Source organism: Lactuca virosa, chromosome 9 (genome assembly GCF_052849685.1).
Source record: "Lactuca virosa cultivar CGN04683 chromosome 9, Lactuca_virosa_CGN04683_v6, whole genome shotgun sequence".
Taxonomy (NCBI): Eukaryota; Viridiplantae; Streptophyta; class Magnoliopsida; order Asterales; family Asteraceae; genus Lactuca; species Lactuca virosa.
Genome location: NC_136434.1, coordinates 81,480,786 through 81,498,987, shown reverse-complemented (window position 1 = coordinate 81,498,987; position 18,202 = coordinate 81,480,786). Strand labels below are relative to the sequence as shown.

The following is an 18,202-nucleotide window of genomic DNA, read 5'->3' as shown; positions in this document are numbered from 1 at the left end:
TCCCTCTTAAGGTTTGCAAGCCACTTACTCTGCATATGATAATTTATACATAGATTGAGAGGGTGTTTGGCTAAGCTTAAAAAATGGGCTTTTTAACTTATTATCGGTTCCACACCGGTATAAGTTAAAATGAGTATTTGGATATACTGTTTTTTTTTAAAACAGCTTATAGCGGTGTGAAACCAGAGATAAGTCATTTTTTGATAAGTTACTAATCTCTAACTTATCAAAACTCCTTATAACTTATAGTTGTCCAACATCTCTACGAAGCATTTTTTTGGTCATTTTGCCAAACACTAAAAAGGGCTTATCAACTTATAGCATCGTGACACCGAATAAACTAATTCAAACACTTTTTTAAAAACTTTGTTTTAACACCGTTATAAGCTAATAAGCTATAAATTAAAAAGTGTTATCATTTTAGATAAGCTTAGCCAAACACCCTCTCATTTTGAAGTGACATATGTTTGGATTATACTACTATTAATTTTGTGTTACACATGTATAGGTTCAAAATGTATTTGTACTTGAAAAATGTTGAAATACCATTACATAGAAGGATGATTGGATAAAAAATAATAACAAACACGGCAAGGTCAGTGATTTAATTGAGAACTAGTAAAGAACTCGCGGCTACGCCGCTTTTGGATAATATGTGAAAAATCGGCAAACTTTAAAAGATATGTGTTGAAAGTGTAAATCACCACAAATAGGAAGAAAAAGTCGACAACCCCTAAAATTAGATGTTAAAAGTGTACAACAACCAAAAGAATGGACAATGGTGGAGAAATCCAAAAATGTTATGGCAATAGTATGAAAGTTGTCAAAGTTGGGAAAATATGGTGGCAAAAGTCAAAAAGAGATTTTTTTTTGTTTTTTATGCCAAAATGTAAAAGTTTTTACTGTAAGGACGAAAAATATCAAAGTCACCAACGATTTGTGGCAAAAACCTAAAGACATAAAAACTTATACTATTAGCATCCATGGAATTTAATACTATATATATATATATATATATATATATATATATATATATATATATATATATATATATATATATATATATAAATAAACTTATACTATTAGCATCCATGGAATTTAATACTATATATATATCACCAACATGACTTCTTGAGACTTTAATCAAGCCATGTAATGTTATCAAATCAAACATAGACGTATTTATATGACTTGTGATATTAAGATATTTCTCTGGTAAGTTTAAAATGAAACGAAACCTTGATATTTTACTTGAAACCAAATATTATTGTCGTTAGTAATCGGCCCTTATGTCGTTTTCAAATTCATTTTAAACCAACACAAGTTGCACGTAAACAAAAACCCATACGCAATTACATTTGTATCTCCCATTCCAAACATGATTAACTTAGGATGGTAAGATTATGGTAAGCTATTATTCTTTCTAAACCCATTTATTCTTTACACAATCCTACTTTATATACTTAAAATAATCAGTTTTAAAATATTATTATTTTTCTTTCATAAAAGATCACATATCATTAGATTTTTATTCCGGAATCAAAATCTCTAATCATGTGATACTGATTTAATAAACAAAAACAAATACAAAAACATGTGATTTATAAAAATACAGGAATAATTAAATGCTAAAAAAGATAAAAGATAAATAAAACCCCAAAAGTAGTAATAAAAGTTGAAAGGAATTAAGTGGCGGTGGAGATGGAATTGAGTGCATCACAAACAACAACCCAATTAAAGGGGAATCTTTAATTCCACATGGAGATGAAGGGGATACCTCAAAGAATCATTATTCATTCACTCTACTCACTAACTTATTAATTACCACTCATTATTTTATTATTTTATACTTTTTTTTATTAAATATTTGAATTTTGTAGTAATAAAAAATATTGTGATTATGTTAAGAAAGGTTAATATATTTTGGTTGATGAGAGAATGGTATTAAATATTTAAAAGTTAGGGTAAGATGGTGAGCCGCTGAAATACAAAAGATGCCGAAAAGCAAAGCTGACCTACGTGGGCCGGCTTTTAACTATACTGAGCTGGACATACAAAACCAACTTATTATTATCTCCAATATCCATCCATATGCTTTTGTACCCATTTTCTTTATATCTTTTATGAGTATTTATTTATTTAATTCGTATTTCAATCAAAATTATTTAAATTAAGAGTCCAAAACAAAATTTTGTCCATATGTTTTGCGGGTTTTTGGATTCAATTTAAAAAGTTTTAAACTTCCATCATAAATCCGAAGATGAGAATTTATTTTATGAATTTGATTATTGTTAAAACTGAAAAGACTATTATACAAATTTAATTTGTTTTTATATATTTTTAACATTTATTTAGTATTTTAATAATTATAAAATAAAAATGGACCATCTCTCTCTATCTCTCCCTCATGTTAGACAAGTGAATCATGTCATCGATATAGTCACAATCAAGGTTCTAAAAAGTTCGCCATTGCTCCGTCATGGCGCGCCATGACTCCAATGTTTATGTTTGCCGCCAAGCTTTACCAAAACGCCGTTTTAACTTATATAGGTGTATAAAATAGAATAATAGTTGAAAATACATATAAAAATATTACTTATATACAAAATTGCCGCCTTAAGTCACGCCTTACAAACAACTTGGCTCACCAAGGCTTGGAAAAGCTTGAGGCTTGACATTGCGGCCAAGTCACGCCTTACGTTATTTAGAACATTGGTCACAATTGATGGTAAAAGATGAAGGTGAATCAACCTAGATCGGGTGTTTTTTGTGTCTTTTCTTTATAAGTATTCTTTTAACTTTAATATTTGAAAATGAAGTGGGTGTTCAAAATTTAAGATCTATGTAATCAAAACTAAAATGATGGAATCAAAATGAAGATGTCGGAGATGAAGATGAAGAAGAAAACGAAGAGGTTAAACTGTTAAATATTATGATTTTGAACCATTAAACATCATTAATTTGAATAAGATAAATATGTTATAGAAGATTGGTTCGATCTTCGTATCAAGAGATCAACTAGATTTAATATTTCTTGTATTTTAATTCCATCATCATTGTTTCCATCAGACTCTTTTCTCGTCAATGATTTGATTGATTTGATCAGCTGATGCAAGTCAAAGTGCTTGAGTTATTCCTTTTTCCGACCACAAATGTAAATGTGTATTCATTCGCGTCTCCATTTTCATCCTCCAATTTATCAATGGCTTCATCATTCTTATCCTCCAAAACTACATAAATATTTTTCTATTTCTTTCCAACCATAAAATACATCACTAATGTTAGAAAACAAGATTTAGGTCATTTACTCGTGAATTTCTTGATCTGTAAACCTGTATTAGTTGGAGGGGAGGGGAGATGATTTCATTTTTTTACGTGTTTAGTTAAAGATAAGAGTCAATTCACTATATCACTTATGATCACATTTATATCACTTATGATCACATTCTTGATATAAAGATGATAACTTTGAAGCTTGAATCTTATGCAAAGATTTGAATAATGAAGTGAAGAACAATTATCACTTCAACTACTTGTCAAACTCCAACATTTTTTTGAATTTACTAGTCTAATTTATTCCTAATCTAACACCTAAATTCATCAATGTCCACGACGGGACTTGAACCATCGACCTCACAGGGGGAGAACAACGCCTAATACAACTGGGCTAGCAGCCCTTTGGTAAACTCCAACATTTTAACCACCATATATGTTTGTATATTTCAATCCTTGAATTTAATAATATTTCGTTATATACACTACTTATATGATGGTTAAAATGTTAACATATTCTTTAATTACACAAAATAAAAAAGAATGCATTCTATAAGAAAATCTGATTTAAATGTAATTTCCCATCCATTTCAAAATAAAACAAGTATTAAATACATAGTCACATGATATTTCATCAGTACCTTTTTAATTTTGGAAAATTTGTGAAATGACCAAAAAAGTGAGGATGTTTGAAAAAAATGACTAAGAAAATGGATGTTTCAGAAAATGACCACGAGTTCCGCAGAGAGGGTCTCTGCGGAATTCCTTCAGTTCTGAGGAATTGGAAAAAGTTTGAGGAAGTGACATGACAAAGGTAAATTCGTAAAAACACAGAAAACTTAACAAAATTGAAAAGGTGTTGCGAAATATTGTGTTTGAAATCAAAAAACTTGTGTTTGAACTTACCAAAATCGAATAAATTGTGTTTGAAATCGTTTGAAAAAACTGTGTTTGAAATCGTTTGGCCATGGTTATGTGAAGAACAATTCCTCATAGGCATGTGTTTGAAGAACAATTCCTTAGAGAGTCCCTCTGATGAATTATTCTTCAAACACATGCCTTTGAGGAATTATTATTCGCATAACCCTGACCAAAAAACGATTTTGGTAAGTGTTTTCTTATTAATTTAACGAAGTTCCACCATTTCTCACATAACATTGATAAGTTAAACTATAAAACTACGTTTATAAGACAATTTATTTGTAGCAACATTTCAAATTTGTAAAGTTCTTTTTTGTGTTTTTACGATTTTACCTCTGCCATGATACTTCCTAAGAGTTTTTCAAATTCCTCATAGCTGGAGGAGTTTTGCAGAGACCCTCTTTGCAGAACTCGTGGTCATTTTCTGAAACATCCATTTTCTTGGTCATTTTTTTCAAACAACCTTACTTTTTTGGCTATTTCACAAATTTTCCCTTTTACTTTTTATAACTACATTTTCTAAAACTTTTTTAATATTTGTATTGCAGAATTTCTATTTATTTAAATTTTATTGTAAGTAATGTTTTTTTTTCGAAAATATAAAATACATTTAAAAAGGTTATAATTATATGAGGTGGTTTAAACATTTAAAATAAATAAAAAGTTTAAGTTAGTTAATTTATAAAAATTTTGTTTGAAAAGAAAGATTTATAACAAAAAATTATTAAATAAAACTTAATAAAAAAAACTTAATAAAAAAAACTAATACGGTAAAGATAATGATTATTTAAGAAGTTAACCACAAACTATATCACTAAAAACAAAGTATTTTTGCTTATGAAAATAAATCGTCATTTTTATGCTCTTTAACATCGTTTTTATTTGTCATTACATTTTATTTCTAGTGTAAAATAGAGTATATACTCGGTGGCGAACACATAAAAAATATCAGTGGTTGCATAATTATTTTAAGGGCTGCACTATTAAAAAAATTTATTTTCGACGATAGTTTTCATTACAAATAGAAGGGTTACAACGACAAGTTTATATTAAATTTACAATTATTAGGACTTTGTGATGAATTTCGATTGGATTCATGACAGATTTGTGAAGGATAGTTTATAACAAAGTTTTCGTGTTGTTGATTCCTAGATGTAGTGCTTCTTCAATTTTGATGAATTTATACTAAATTTTACATTTAACGGTAAAATTTAAAGGGTAGTCCATGCTACCTCAATACACCAAATAAGTTCTCCCTTGTATCTAGGTCAACCTAACTCTTACACTCTATAAATAAAGAAATGAATTAGAACACTCTAAATTTGAAGTGTACATTATATAACCTCTCACACACTTTATTTTTACATTTTATTTTTAAAGTGTAGAATAACATTCTAAATAGAGTTGGAGATGAATCATTTTAAACTTTATTTTAAAATTAAAATATGATTAGAGATGTTATTTCAAATGAACTATTTAAATATAAAAATAATTTTTATAGTAAAAAAGAATATTATCCAGACTTGCTAACTTTTACAACTTGAAATGACTTTTTTCGAATTTGAAAAGGATAACAATTAAAAAGCTAAATGCAAACAATTATTATAGTTATAAAGAAAAACATCCATCCACACTTGCCTACTTTTACAACATGTAATGTCTTTTTTATGCTTTTTTTAATCAAAACAATTAAAAGTGATCAAATGTAAATAATTCTTATAAAAGAAACATGAAATATACGGCATGAAAATGATAACAAAAATAACACCAAAAGATTCCCCACACCCAAAATAATTTCTTTTTTTCTTTTATTCATTTTTTATTACTTACTCGTTTTTCTTTTTCTTTTTCGAATTTCCAGATAACAAAAAACCACGTAATATTATTTTTTATTACGAAGGGATCCCATCGAAATAAATTCACAGGCACATCATAAAACCCTCAACAATTCACTATTCACTATTTCCTTTTTCATTTTTAATTTTTATTATCCTTTTCTTTAAGCCCCAGTAATTGTCTTCCTTCCAATACATTGCTTCTTCTTCTTCTTCTTCTTCTCCTTCCTGAGGAGGAAAGGTGATGTTGCAGGGACCTCCGGGATTAATTGGAAACTCCGGCGATGTCGCCACTCCGGCACAGCCGCCACAACAACCAGTACAAGCTCATGGAAGTGTTGCAGTTGAATTAGGCGGTGGGTTTAGCGAAGAAGAAACTGGAGGAAGAATCGAAGGTGAACGGAGTGGAAACGGATGGCCGAGGAAGGAAACATTGGCGCTGATTGAAATCCGGTCGAAAATGGATTTCGCTTTTCGTGATGCGAGTGCCAAAGGTCCATTATGGGATGAAGTTTCAAGGTAAAATCAATTATTCAATCCTTCAATTTTGTTTTACTCTCGATTCGAGGTGAATTTGTTCATATTCTGGACTGAAAACCAGATCTGTGAATTGAATTTGAACATCTCCTTCAAACATTAAATTAATTAATCATCCAGTTGATTGATTTGAATTCCGTTCTCAGCATTTCGTGCAAGAAATTTGGGAATGAAGAAATGGCTGACGAAAAACGTGAATTGAATTTGAATTCCGTTTGAATTTTGTCTTCGTGTTTTCAGATTTTTCAATTATTGTTATTTTTTTTACTTGTTCAAATTTGAAACGATGACCAGATCCAAACAGGAAACTTTCTCTTTCCCAATGCACTCCGACTCCGCCCAAATTTAGTCGATTCTTGTTTTACTCAGTGACGTTAATTCTCAAGGTTTATTTTATGCAAATAACAATCAGAATTCAGACGCCATGTTTGTTTTATCGATATTTATCAAAGCTTTTACTTTGTCAGAAAACTTGGAGAGCTCGGGTATCATCGAAGTGGGAAGAAATGCAAGGAGAAATTCGAAAACGTCTACAAATATCACAAGAGAACCAAAGAAGGTCGCACCTCCAAAGCCGACGGAAAAACCTATCGATTCTTCGATCAATTAGAGGCTCTCGAAGCAAATACACAAAGACCACCGGCCGGAATGACAACCACCACCACTCAACATCCATTCTCACAGCCGTCTATTGTAATTCCTTTCAACGTCACTGGATCTCATTCTCATCAGACAAACGTCAGTCCTATCTCCGTTGCAGCACCAGCGATGGTTAATCACGGTGGTACCGGTAGCGGTGCAGGTGCCTTTCCGTTTTCGTCTTCGAACACCACGTCTTCATCTACTTCTTCCGACGAGGAGCCGCCGGAACTCAGGAGGAAGAGGAAGAGGAAGTGGAAGGATTTCTTTGGGAGGTTGATGACGGAAGTAATTCATAAACAAGAGGAGCTGCAGATGAAATTCCTTGATCAGATCGAGAGACGAGAACGAGACCGGATGGCCAGAGAAGAAGCTTGGAGAATAGAAGAGATGGCGAAGATGAACCGGGAGCATGAGCTTCTGGTGCAGGAGAGATCCATCGCCGCCGCTAAAGACGCCGCCGTCATCACATTCTTACAGAAGATAACCGAACAAAACTCGAACAATCCCGTCACTCAAATCTCACAGCAGCCACCGCCACCGCCACCGCCACAGCAACAAAAGCAGCAGAATCTACAACCTCTACAGACACCACCACCACCACAAACACCAACGCCACCACCAGCGCAGCAACAACATCAAGTTCAGCCGCCGGTATTACCGGCGGCACCAGTGGTGAAGAATCTAGAAAACTGTGGCGGAGGAAATTCGAATATTATCCTAGCGCCAAGCCCATCGAGATGGCCAAAAACAGAAGTGTACGCACTGATCAAACTCCGGACAACTCTGGACATGAAGTATCAAGACAGCGGTCCAAAAGGTCCTTTATGGGAGGAGATATCCGCCGGAATGATAAAGCTCGGGTATAACAGGAATGCAAAAAGGTGTAAAGAGAAATGGGAGAACATCAACAAGTACTACAAGAAGGTGAAGGAAAGCAGCAAGAAAAGACCCGAAGACTCTAAAACATGTCCATACTTTCACCAGCTCGATGCTATTTATAGGGAGAGAGCCAACAACAGTAGCCACAGTAGTCTCAGGTTACCGGAAACCACCCAGATGGAACCGATTATGGCAGAACCAGAGCAGCAATGGCCACTTCCGGCGGCGGTCGTTCAGCAACAACAGCCTACGATTCACCAGAATAACGAAGATGATTATGACGATGAAGATGAAGACGACGAAGACGAAGGCGGCGATTACGAGATTGCACCCAACAATAACTCATCGTCAGGAGCTACAGTGACGATGGCGGAAACATAATGAGAGAGAGAGAGAGAGAGAGAGAGAGATTTGTTCTTTATTCAATCAGAAAGTGCAGCGGGAAGAAAGGGGATGGGGGCAAAAGAGACGTGGGTCAGGATTCAGGAGTTGAGTTGCAGAAGACAGAAGTTGTTCCATGGATAAACGGGTCGGGTTCCCTGTCGTGACATGGGTTTGAGGTGTAACTTTGTAAGTTTTTTTAGAGTATAGTATATTGTTGTTTTACTTTACGATTTAATTATTATTTGCAAAAAAAAGAATAATTTAATTATATAAAGAGGAGGATGTTGGAGGAAATAAAGAAACTGGTTTATTAGACTAATTGGTAATGTAATTTGTTTTGCAGAGTAGATTACAGAAATGGTTTATACGTGGTTTATTTAAGGGGAATTTTCGTAAAAACCATTAGGTTTTCAAGATATTATCTTAAAAACAACTCCTTTATTTTTATTTTTCTCATAAAAATCATGCAAGTTTCTATAAAAAAAAATTCATAAAATCATTTTTATTAAGCTTTTTAATATTTTAAGATTTATTTTGTGAATACAATGTAATTGTTGACAATGGAGCAAAGTTTGTTGACCTCTACGGGAGACAGTGATAGACCTGTCAACGGAACAGGTTTTGATCCTGATTCACTCGAAACCCGTAAGAATTTTACGGGTTTGGATTTTATTTTTTGATTCGTTTACCTATTTACGATCCATACTCGTTTACCTTTTTATTAAATATGTTGCGTATGGATCATTAACGATTCGCTCCACTTATAAGTTATAACCCGCCACATTTAATATATATATATATATATATATATATATATATATATATATATATATATATATATATATATATATATATATATATATATATATATGACAAAATTGCAAAAATGGTCCCTGTGGTATGCATTTTTTTGGGGTTTTAGTCCAAACCACGACTTTTTGGATCGGTGGCCCTTTTGAGCAAGTTTCATTGCACTTTTGGTCCCCCAGAAAACTGAAAAGACTAAAATGTCATTCTGATACATTTTTTTTTATGGTTTTTGCTATTTAATTTAAAGTTTTATAAATAAAAATTATGGGTGCCCGCCTCTCTCTCTCTCTCTCTCTCACACAGTTTTATTTCTTCCTTTTTCTTCTTAATTTTTATGGTAAAAACACCACCGGAGGTGGATGCATTTCTGGTGACCATCAAGAATAACAACTCCACCGGCGAACCAAGGGGCTTCCATCGCCACCACCAACACCTCCCTCACCACCAACTGCCGCCTCCGCTAATACTTCCCTCTTCTCGGATCAACAGAGGATCGAAGACCTCCATCCTCTTTTACGTTTTGCTGCCGATCACAACAGAAAGGGAATGAAGGCTCTGGGGATAGGCTTCTGCCGACACCCCTCCTCGTGACTGTGTAACCACCACAGGACCAAGTTTCTATGATGCCCTTGTGTTTCTTTTCTGCTTTCGTTCAAGTTCTTAATTCTCCAATCAGACATGGACCGGAGAAACCCACTCCTAACCCTCCTCCTCATCCATTTTTTTGCGGACGATCACCACCCACATACATCCCCCTCAATCTGTTGCTGCTTCCAATCGGGTCCCTCTTCTCGATCAGACAAAGGCAGAGGACCGAAGTCCTTATTTCGCCTTCGTTTGTTGTTGACTGATTGGATCAGAAGAAGAAAGAAGACGCCGAAGAGGCGGTACCCATTTCGATCCAACAAATCAGTTGGCTTAAGAAAACCCATTTCGACATGAACCCTAGATTTCTTTTTTCCTTTTCTTTTTTCTTTGTTATCTTCACAAAGCAATGGCAGCAATGAGGTATTGGTATATGCCACAATTTATGGCGGTCAAATATGTGGAGGTTGTGGATTGATATTTAAATATGGACATTTGTTTCATGAGAAAGAAGATGAGAGAGAGAGAGAGGGGGTGGACATGTGGGCCCAATTTTATATTTAATAATAATAATAATTTTAAAAAGTGAAAGAAAAATGAAAATTAAATTCATTAAGCGTATAATAGTCTTTTTAGTTTGGACAGGGACCAAAAGTGCAAGGAAACTAGCTCAAAAGGACCACAAATCCAAAAAGTCGTGGTTTCGAACAAAACCCAAAAAAAATACATACTACAGGGACTATTTTTGCAATTTTGTCTATATATATATATATATATATATATATATATATATATATATATATATATATATATATATATATATATATATATATATATATGCAACTCGATGTTTAAGTAAAAAGTAATTCCTATTGTATTGAATTTTGAATATTAAGTAATGTACATCTTGTTTAAGTAAACATTTTATATTTTTTTGAGAAATATCATTATGTTGTACACATCAAATTGTGAAATTTTAACATTGTAAAAGGGTCGGGTATTCGTTGATTCGGTGGATACAAATATATATTCAATTATTCAAAACCCTAAGGGTTATTGAAATGGGACGGGTCATGTTTTTAAATTTATTAATGGGTTTGGATCAACGATGATTCGCTTCAATTCCTCCCCCAATTACATGTCTAGACAGTGATTAAGGGTTTCGATTAAAAGTAAAACTAATTTGAAAATTTTGGTTTTTTTACATAGAAAGTTTTTCTTAGAAAATAACATAAATTTTGAAATTCTGGTTGGTTTAAATTTTTTTTCAAGTTTATATATATATATATATATATATATATATATATATATATATATATATATATATATATATATATATATATATATATATATATATATATATATTAGGGGTGTAAACGAGCCGAACCGAGCCCGAGCCTAACCAAGCTCGAGCTCGGCTCGTTTAATTTTGAAGAAGCTCGAGCCTTAAAATGAAGCTCGAGCTCGGCTCGTGAACAATTTAGTGAGCTCGTGAGCCTAAACGAGCTTAAACGAGCCTATATATATATATATATATATATATATATATATATATATATATATATATATATATATATATATATATATATATATATATATATATAGACACACACACATACACACACACATATATATATATATATATATATATATATATATATATATATATATATATATATATATATATATATATAGGCTCGTTTAGGCTCATTTAGGCTCGCGAGCCCTCTAACTGAAGCTCGGCTCAAGCTCGTTTAATAAACAAGCCTCATATTTAGGCTCGAGCTCGGCTCGGGCTCGTTTAATTCGATCTCGAGTCGAGCTTTTAACGAGTCGATCCCGAGTAGATCGCGAGTAGCTCGGCTCAGTTACACCCCTAATATATATATATATATATATATATATATATATATATATATATATATATATATATATATATATATATATATATGAAACTGAAATATTCTTATTTTTAGTGCTTAACAAACTATGATCTATTGTTCTGTGTTAAAAAGTAAATGTTTTTCTTCAGAAATGATAGTTTTTAAAAAGTTTTTCGTATATATAAGTTTTTTTTTAAAGTTTTTTAATGATATTAAAGTTGTTTTTTGAAGGAAAAAAAAGTAAAGCAATGATATTTTATATAAAAACTTGAAAAGTTAACGGTTTTTATAAAAAATTTCATTTATTATTAATTTTTTTGAAATAATTCACTTTTTTGTATGAGATCTATTAAGGTTATAGTCTTATATCATTTGACAATGATATATACACTAAAATCCAAATATTTTCAATGATTTGATAATAAATTCCTAAACTTTATTTTTTTAACAGTAAAGTTCTACCTAATGGCAGTTTTTGACACGTTTACCCTTTTTTTCCGGTTAGCCGGTAATTAGGACTTTACTTTAAAAAAATTAAGTTTAAGACTTTCTTGTCAAATCGTTGAAAATATTGGGACTTTAATATATAGTATTGGTTTCCCTATAAACAAATAATTTTATCAGCCTTGTGAGACCCGTAACTCAAGAACTTTTAATTGTGATTTTCGTTGCAGCACCATTCTTTTTCTTACCATCATCATCTTTACCCTACTACAAACACGATTAGGGGAAACATGTGCAAAAGAGAGAGTGAGAGAGGGTGAGAAGGCTTGTGAACAAGGGAGGTTTTAGTATAGGGGACGTACTGCAAAAAATTTCGAATTTTTTTTTCTACTATCTTGCAACCCCTAACTTTTCCGTGACACCCCTACTATGAAATCATGTGTCATCATTTGCTTGCAAAGCTTTCTTCTTGGTTTGCCGCCAAATCTTGAATTGAAAAGATGGGTAATTTGTACAAACACAAACAACACACGTCTAGTCAAAAGGGTGTGAATGTGGAGAATGGGTAAAAAGGACAGTTTGTCTTTTTCGATTTCTTAGTTCTCCATTTTTAGGACTGAAAAAGGCCAACACAACCCTAATTTTTTCTTTCTTTCTTATTTATCTCCATTTTTTTAAATGCCGTTTTGTGGAGATTAAAGAAAACTATTTAACAAAAAACAAGCGATAATGATTTCAATAGGATCTAACTAACCAGAGAGAATGTTCCAATAACTCTTATGTTTAATTACTATCATACCATAAAATTGCTAACAAAAAAAGGAGATATATACTCTAAAGTCCCAATATTTTGAACGATTTAACAAGAAAGTCTTAAACTTTGTTTTTTTTACAGTAAAGTCTCAATTCACGATTTGACAAGAAAGTCCTAAACTTTATTTTTTGACAGTAAAATCCTAATTATCGGCTAACCGGCAAAAAAAGGTAAACGTGTCAAAAACTGACGGTAGTTACAAATTTACTGTAAAAAAAAATAAACTTTAGGACTTTCTTGTCAAATTATTGAAAATATTGGAACTTTAATGTATATATCCTAAAAGTTATCTATACGAAATAATATTTTTTTTTCCCAAGACACTTGGAATTTTGTTTAAACGACTATTTCAAATAGCCTAAATGAGGAGTATTGCACACAACCCTCACCCTTCTTCTCCTTGACCTGTAAATTGCATCTTTTTCTTGGATAATAGGAGTTTTCAAATGTCGCCAGTTCAAAATAGAGCACTTCGAGATTCATTTATCTCGTGGAAAAATAAAAAACATGATGTTCTCTTGATTATCTACATCTACATAGATCGAGTATCATGATATGGTGGTGACTAATTGCTAGATTATTTGGTTACATTGACTACTAGTAGAACTGAGTGTTGATGTTTCTCAGCGCACTCTACATCGTGGGCGAAATATATTGTTGTCACATTGTTAGTTTGAGGGGATAATTAGCATATTTATATTGGGCCATCACTTTTGTATTAGGCTTTTATATATTTAGCCTTTTAGACAACTTAACCGTAGTGTATTTCCAATCTATTATCTTGTTTAATTTTTTTCGTAATTACATATTTTTAATAGTCTAACAATAAAATTTCGTTCTCAATCTTTAATGAAAATTGAATTGCTACATTAAATCCCCTTAATAAGTACTATGTAACAATTAATTAAGTATTTGGTTTTTACGTCAAATAAAGACTTGAAATTATTATATTTGATCATGCCGATGTCACAAAAGAATGGCATTTTAGAGGGTTTCTCGTTGCTACAACCTTTTTTGGATAATACCTACAATTTTTTATTGATTTATAGCAAATATTTAAGTCTCATAAGATTTTGAATCATTAAATATGCTATATTCAAATTTTGTTTCACTTAGTTTGCCGCTTGAGTGCTCAAAAACCCAAAATAATCGAGATCATAAGGGCATCCAGGTTTAACAAGGGCTCAATAAACTAAAATTAAATAAAATATATGAGAGAGATCGTGGAGTTCAATCTCTATTGAAATGCATCATACAAATTTTAGTGAAAAATACTGACTTTTTTTAAGAGCGAAATGAAATATATAGTTCTATCTCTTATTCGTCACTCCATTAAAATCTTCTAAGAGTTCAGTAGATCACTAATGACCTAACATAAGGAATACAAAAAATTACATATTAATTCTCTACATCAAAATGAAGAACTTATATGGATTATAAGGAAGAGATGTAACCAACAAGAGACCCTAAAGATTCATATGAAGATCCCCCCTTCATTAAGCTAACATTTACCTTTTCCTTCAAACACATTGCCCTCTCTCTAATATCTTCACTTTCTTCCTCCACCATTACTCTTCTTATTGTACCTGCTATCTCTTCTCTCTCCCACCCATTTTCCAGGTAAACCCCGACCTTGAGAACATCGCTCACAAATCTAGCATTTAGTGGTTGATCACCCCAAAACGGCGAACAAATCATAGGAACACCTTCACAAATACTCTCCAATGTCGAATTCCATCCACTGTGAGTCCAAAATCCCCCAGTTGATCGATGAGCTAATACTTCTTGTTGAGGAGCCCATTTCACAATACGTCCCCTTTCCCCCACCAGATCCAAGAACCCATCAGGTAACCCTTCGACCCATTCTGAACCTTTAACGAATCCTTCACGCATCACCCACAAGAATTTCTGCTTGCTGTTGGCCAAACCATTAGCGACCTCCATGAAATCTTGTTTCTCCATTTGAGAAGCACTACCGAAACTTATGTATAGTACTGAATTAGGTGCTTGTTCATCCAGCCATGTGATAAAGCTTCTGTCGGGTTCTAGCAAGCTGCTGAATGACGCTGGAAAGTATTTATGAAATGGACCTATCAGGAAAGACGGAATAGGAAACTCTTTATGGATCTTTTCAAGTTCGGGTTCTTCAAGTTCCTTAAAGGAGTTCCAAATGATTCCTGAAGATGCCTTTGTTTGTGTCACCATCTTAGCTAGTATTTTCGCTGATGGATCTGTCTGGCCTTTGATTTTCATCTTTGAGATGTCTTTCACTTTAAGAACTGGAATCTCCAGCACTCGTTCTTCCAAATCTAGAAGATAATGAAAAGAACTGATGACAAAAGAATCTGATAAAGTAAAGAATAATGATATTCAAGATTCATTTGTGTACCCTTGACTGACTTGACACTTCCAGTTTTCTTGAATTTATTTTTGTCGCTGGCCAATATGATATTCTTCAGATCTGAATCTATGATCTCTTCATCAAAAACTGTAGAGAAATAATCATCAAGTTATGATATTTGGAAACCAGTTTAGTTTATGAATTATGATCATTTCCTGGATATATATATATATATATATATATATATATATATATATATATATATATATATATAGAGAGAGAGAGAGAGAGAGAGAGCATACGGCTGTTGACTTGTTTAAAGTAACCCTGATCATCAAGAAATGGTACGGAAGCAAAAACAAGAAAACATAACAAGCTACTCGTCCTCAAAACAATCCTCGGAAGCTTTAGACTATCTGCGACTGATTGAGTGAAGTACCAAAGTGCGTCAGTGATCAAACACACAATAGGCTCTTGTTCTTGTTTGGAAGCCATTAACATCTGATCCAACTCTTGGCGAAGGCTCTCTTCACCATATTGATTCAACAAAACGACACCCGAAAGGATATCACCAGCACCTCGGGATCCTAACTTGGAAAGATTGTTGACTTTGGGATCGTTATCAAGAATGGGTCGAAAGGTGAAGTGAGGGTAATTTGATGTGTATGCTGAGTTGAAGTTAGTGTGAATGATTGTGATCGAGAAGCCATTGGAGTGAAGTATATTTGCAAGTTGAAGCATAGGATTTATGTGGCCTTGGAATGGGATCGGAAAAAGGACCAACCTTTGCCGCCGCCGGCAGCCACTATTGTCCATTGAGAATAAGCTTCTTAGAATCAGAGTTTTAGGGCAATTGTTTTAAGTATTAATATATCAAAGTGAGTCAAGTGACTCATTGTTGACTTTTTTTTTATTACGAAAAAAGTTAAGAGTGTGCATAAGAGCCCAAAACGCTTAAATGAGCAAGCTGAAGAGCCCAGTAGAGTTTGTACTATTCAACTTTTCTTGTGATTTTTTTAAAGATGCTCAAACATTTATTGATAAATGCATGCATGAACTAGAAAACTAGGCTAATAACTTATAAAAACCTGAAACTTTTTTGAAAAAAAAAATGATTACAACACCCATCTTTATCTTCTAGGCTCTAGCTTATATAAATGGTAACAATCTATTTGATATAAATGTTATTTTGCTATTTAAAGTTGCTTCAAACTTAATTCTTGAATCATTGTGCCTTTTAAAAGGCAAATTAAAAGAAAAATGACAGCGTATTTTACAAAAAAATTTGGAATAAGTTCCAACTCTTTATGGTGTTTAGACTTTAGACCCTTAAAGTTGGAAAAACTTAGGGCGTGTTTGGCACGGAGTTTTTGGAAGCGTTTGGGAGCTTAGCTTTTAGCTTTTGACAAAACGCTCTAGTTTAAACAAAAAGCTTCGTTTGGCAGTACGAACGTTTAGCTTTTAGTTTAAACAAAACGCTCCAAATCTAAAAGCTACTTCATGTAGCGTTTAACAAAACGCTACTGAGCTTTTGAAATCAATTTCCATAATTACTCTTAAAAATATATTTATATATTTATTTATTTATAGTCAGTTGTCCTTTTATGTAATTTTATATATTTCAAAAACTACCAGCTATTTTTGCCAAACACTCATATAAAAAATAAAAGCTATAGTTTCTCGCTACCCGCTACACGCTACCAGCTACCTGCTATCAGCTAACCGTTTCCAGCTAACAACTACTTTTGCCAAAAACGCCCTTAATAAATTGCGTGTTTAGTTGTTTGTTTCTTTATTCAGCAGGCTATCACGGTGGTTTGCAGTGGCCGAGGGTCTTTTACATACAGGCCTATAGGGTATTAAACCTTTTAATTTATATGAAATTAAAGCCCATACCAATGTGACTAAGCCCAACGTCCACTTATTGAGACATGATCACAAAGAGATGATTAGAGATTTATCTTAGCGGTTTCGGATTTATCAACATTGTCAGGTTTTTTGTTTCGAAATAATGTGTATTTTTCTGGTTTCAACTTCGAGTAGTATGTGATTAAAAATGACACATTACTATTTAATAAAAACAATACACCAAAATTTAATAAAAAGATGAAAGATTTGGGTAATATGTGATTAAAAATTATATGTATAAACTTTCACTTCCGGCCTCTGTTTAGCACCGTCTTGAACCGGTCTCGCGTTGGTGCCAAATGGTATTGGGCTAGTCGAGTCTTTTTCCGGTCAGTTTTTTTTTTTTTTTTTTTTTTTTAGATTGGTTATATCGGCAGATTTTTACCATCTTTTTTAATTGCCATAAGTGATTAACCTCATTATACATTCACCTATTTAAAATCGACGTAATTTTTCTTTCATTAACCCTCCGTTTGACATAAATAAACTAAATTATTGTAATTTAACATTTGGTAAAATCACCAAAGTAGTTTATCGTAGTTTATAAAGTAGCTTAAGAGTTAGATTGGGATAGTTATTAATAATTTGGATTATAAGCTAAAAAGTAATTTTTCCGCTCGCACGCCATAAAGCCTAAGCTACGATTTTTTCTTGCATTAACGTTGCTATCATTTTGTTTCTTTCATTAAGGCTGCTATCATCTTAATATCTCCAACTTTTTGTAATTTTTTATTTTTATTACATATTTAATTGTTTTGTAAGTTGTAAATGATAATAATATTATCATTGCTAATTTGTTTTTTTTAAATCACAGGGTAAATCATGAGCAAAAAAAGAATCATTGATTCTTTGTTTTTCAAATGAATAGAAGATTTTTATGACCATAATTGCATCTCAATAGTGATAATGTTATGGAAGATGTCCATAATACATGTCTATAATGTGA

At 32.5% G+C, this 18,202-nt stretch overlaps 2 protein-coding genes across 2 annotated transcripts; one reads left to right on the top strand and one right to left on the bottom strand.

The window, feature by feature from the left end:
* The first annotated feature begins 6,144 nt into the window (after positions 1–6,144).
* Positions 6,145–8,790, top strand: LOC145136600 (trihelix transcription factor DF1-like). Its single transcript, XM_079070711.1, has 2 exons — positions 6,145–6,548; positions 7,034–8,790. Exons 1-2 carry the CDS (start codon positions 6,274–6,276, stop codon positions 8,466–8,468), a joined length of 1,710 nt encoding a protein of 569 aa, XP_078926837.1. The 5' UTR covers positions 6,145–6,273; the 3' UTR covers positions 8,469–8,790.
* A 5,513-nt stretch (positions 8,791–14,303) lies between these two features.
* On the bottom strand, positions 14,304–16,204 carry LOC145137359 (UDP-glycosyltransferase 76G1-like). The gene is made up of 3 exons (XM_079071499.1): positions 15,651–16,204; positions 15,397–15,495; positions 14,304–15,316 (listed from the first exon to the last, which is right to left on the bottom strand). The coding sequence occupies exons 1-3, from the start codon at positions 16,162–16,164 to the stop codon at positions 14,442–14,444; spliced, it is 1,488 nt and encodes a 495-aa protein (XP_078927625.1). The 5' UTR covers positions 16,165–16,204; the 3' UTR covers positions 14,304–14,441.
* Between the last annotated feature and the right edge of the window lie 1,998 nt (positions 16,205–18,202).

What these genes read in the sequence shown, in the direction of transcription:
- LOC145137359 (XM_079071499.1), bottom strand. Translation starts at nt 16,164, where the DNA reads ATGGACAATAGTGGCTGCCGGCGGCGGCAAAGGTTGGTCCTTTTTCCG. An exon ending in CTTTAAACAAGTCAACAGCC is followed by an intron (nt 15,496 to 15,650) that starts GTATGCTCTCTC and finishes ATTTCTCTACAG; the next exon opens with TTTTTGATGAAGAGATCATA. An exon ending in AAGTGTCAAGTCAGTCAAGG is followed by an intron (nt 15,317 to 15,396) that starts GTACACAAATGA and finishes ATTATCTTCTAG; the next exon opens with ATTTGGAAGAACGAGTGCTG.
- LOC145136600 (XM_079070711.1), top strand. Translation starts at nt 6,274, where the DNA reads ATGTTGCAGGGACCTCCGGGATTAATTGGAAACTCCGGCGATGTCGCC. An exon ending in TTATGGGATGAAGTTTCAAG is followed by an intron (nt 6,549 to 7,033) that starts GTAAAATCAATT and finishes TTACTTTGTCAG; the next exon opens with AAAACTTGGAGAGCTCGGGT.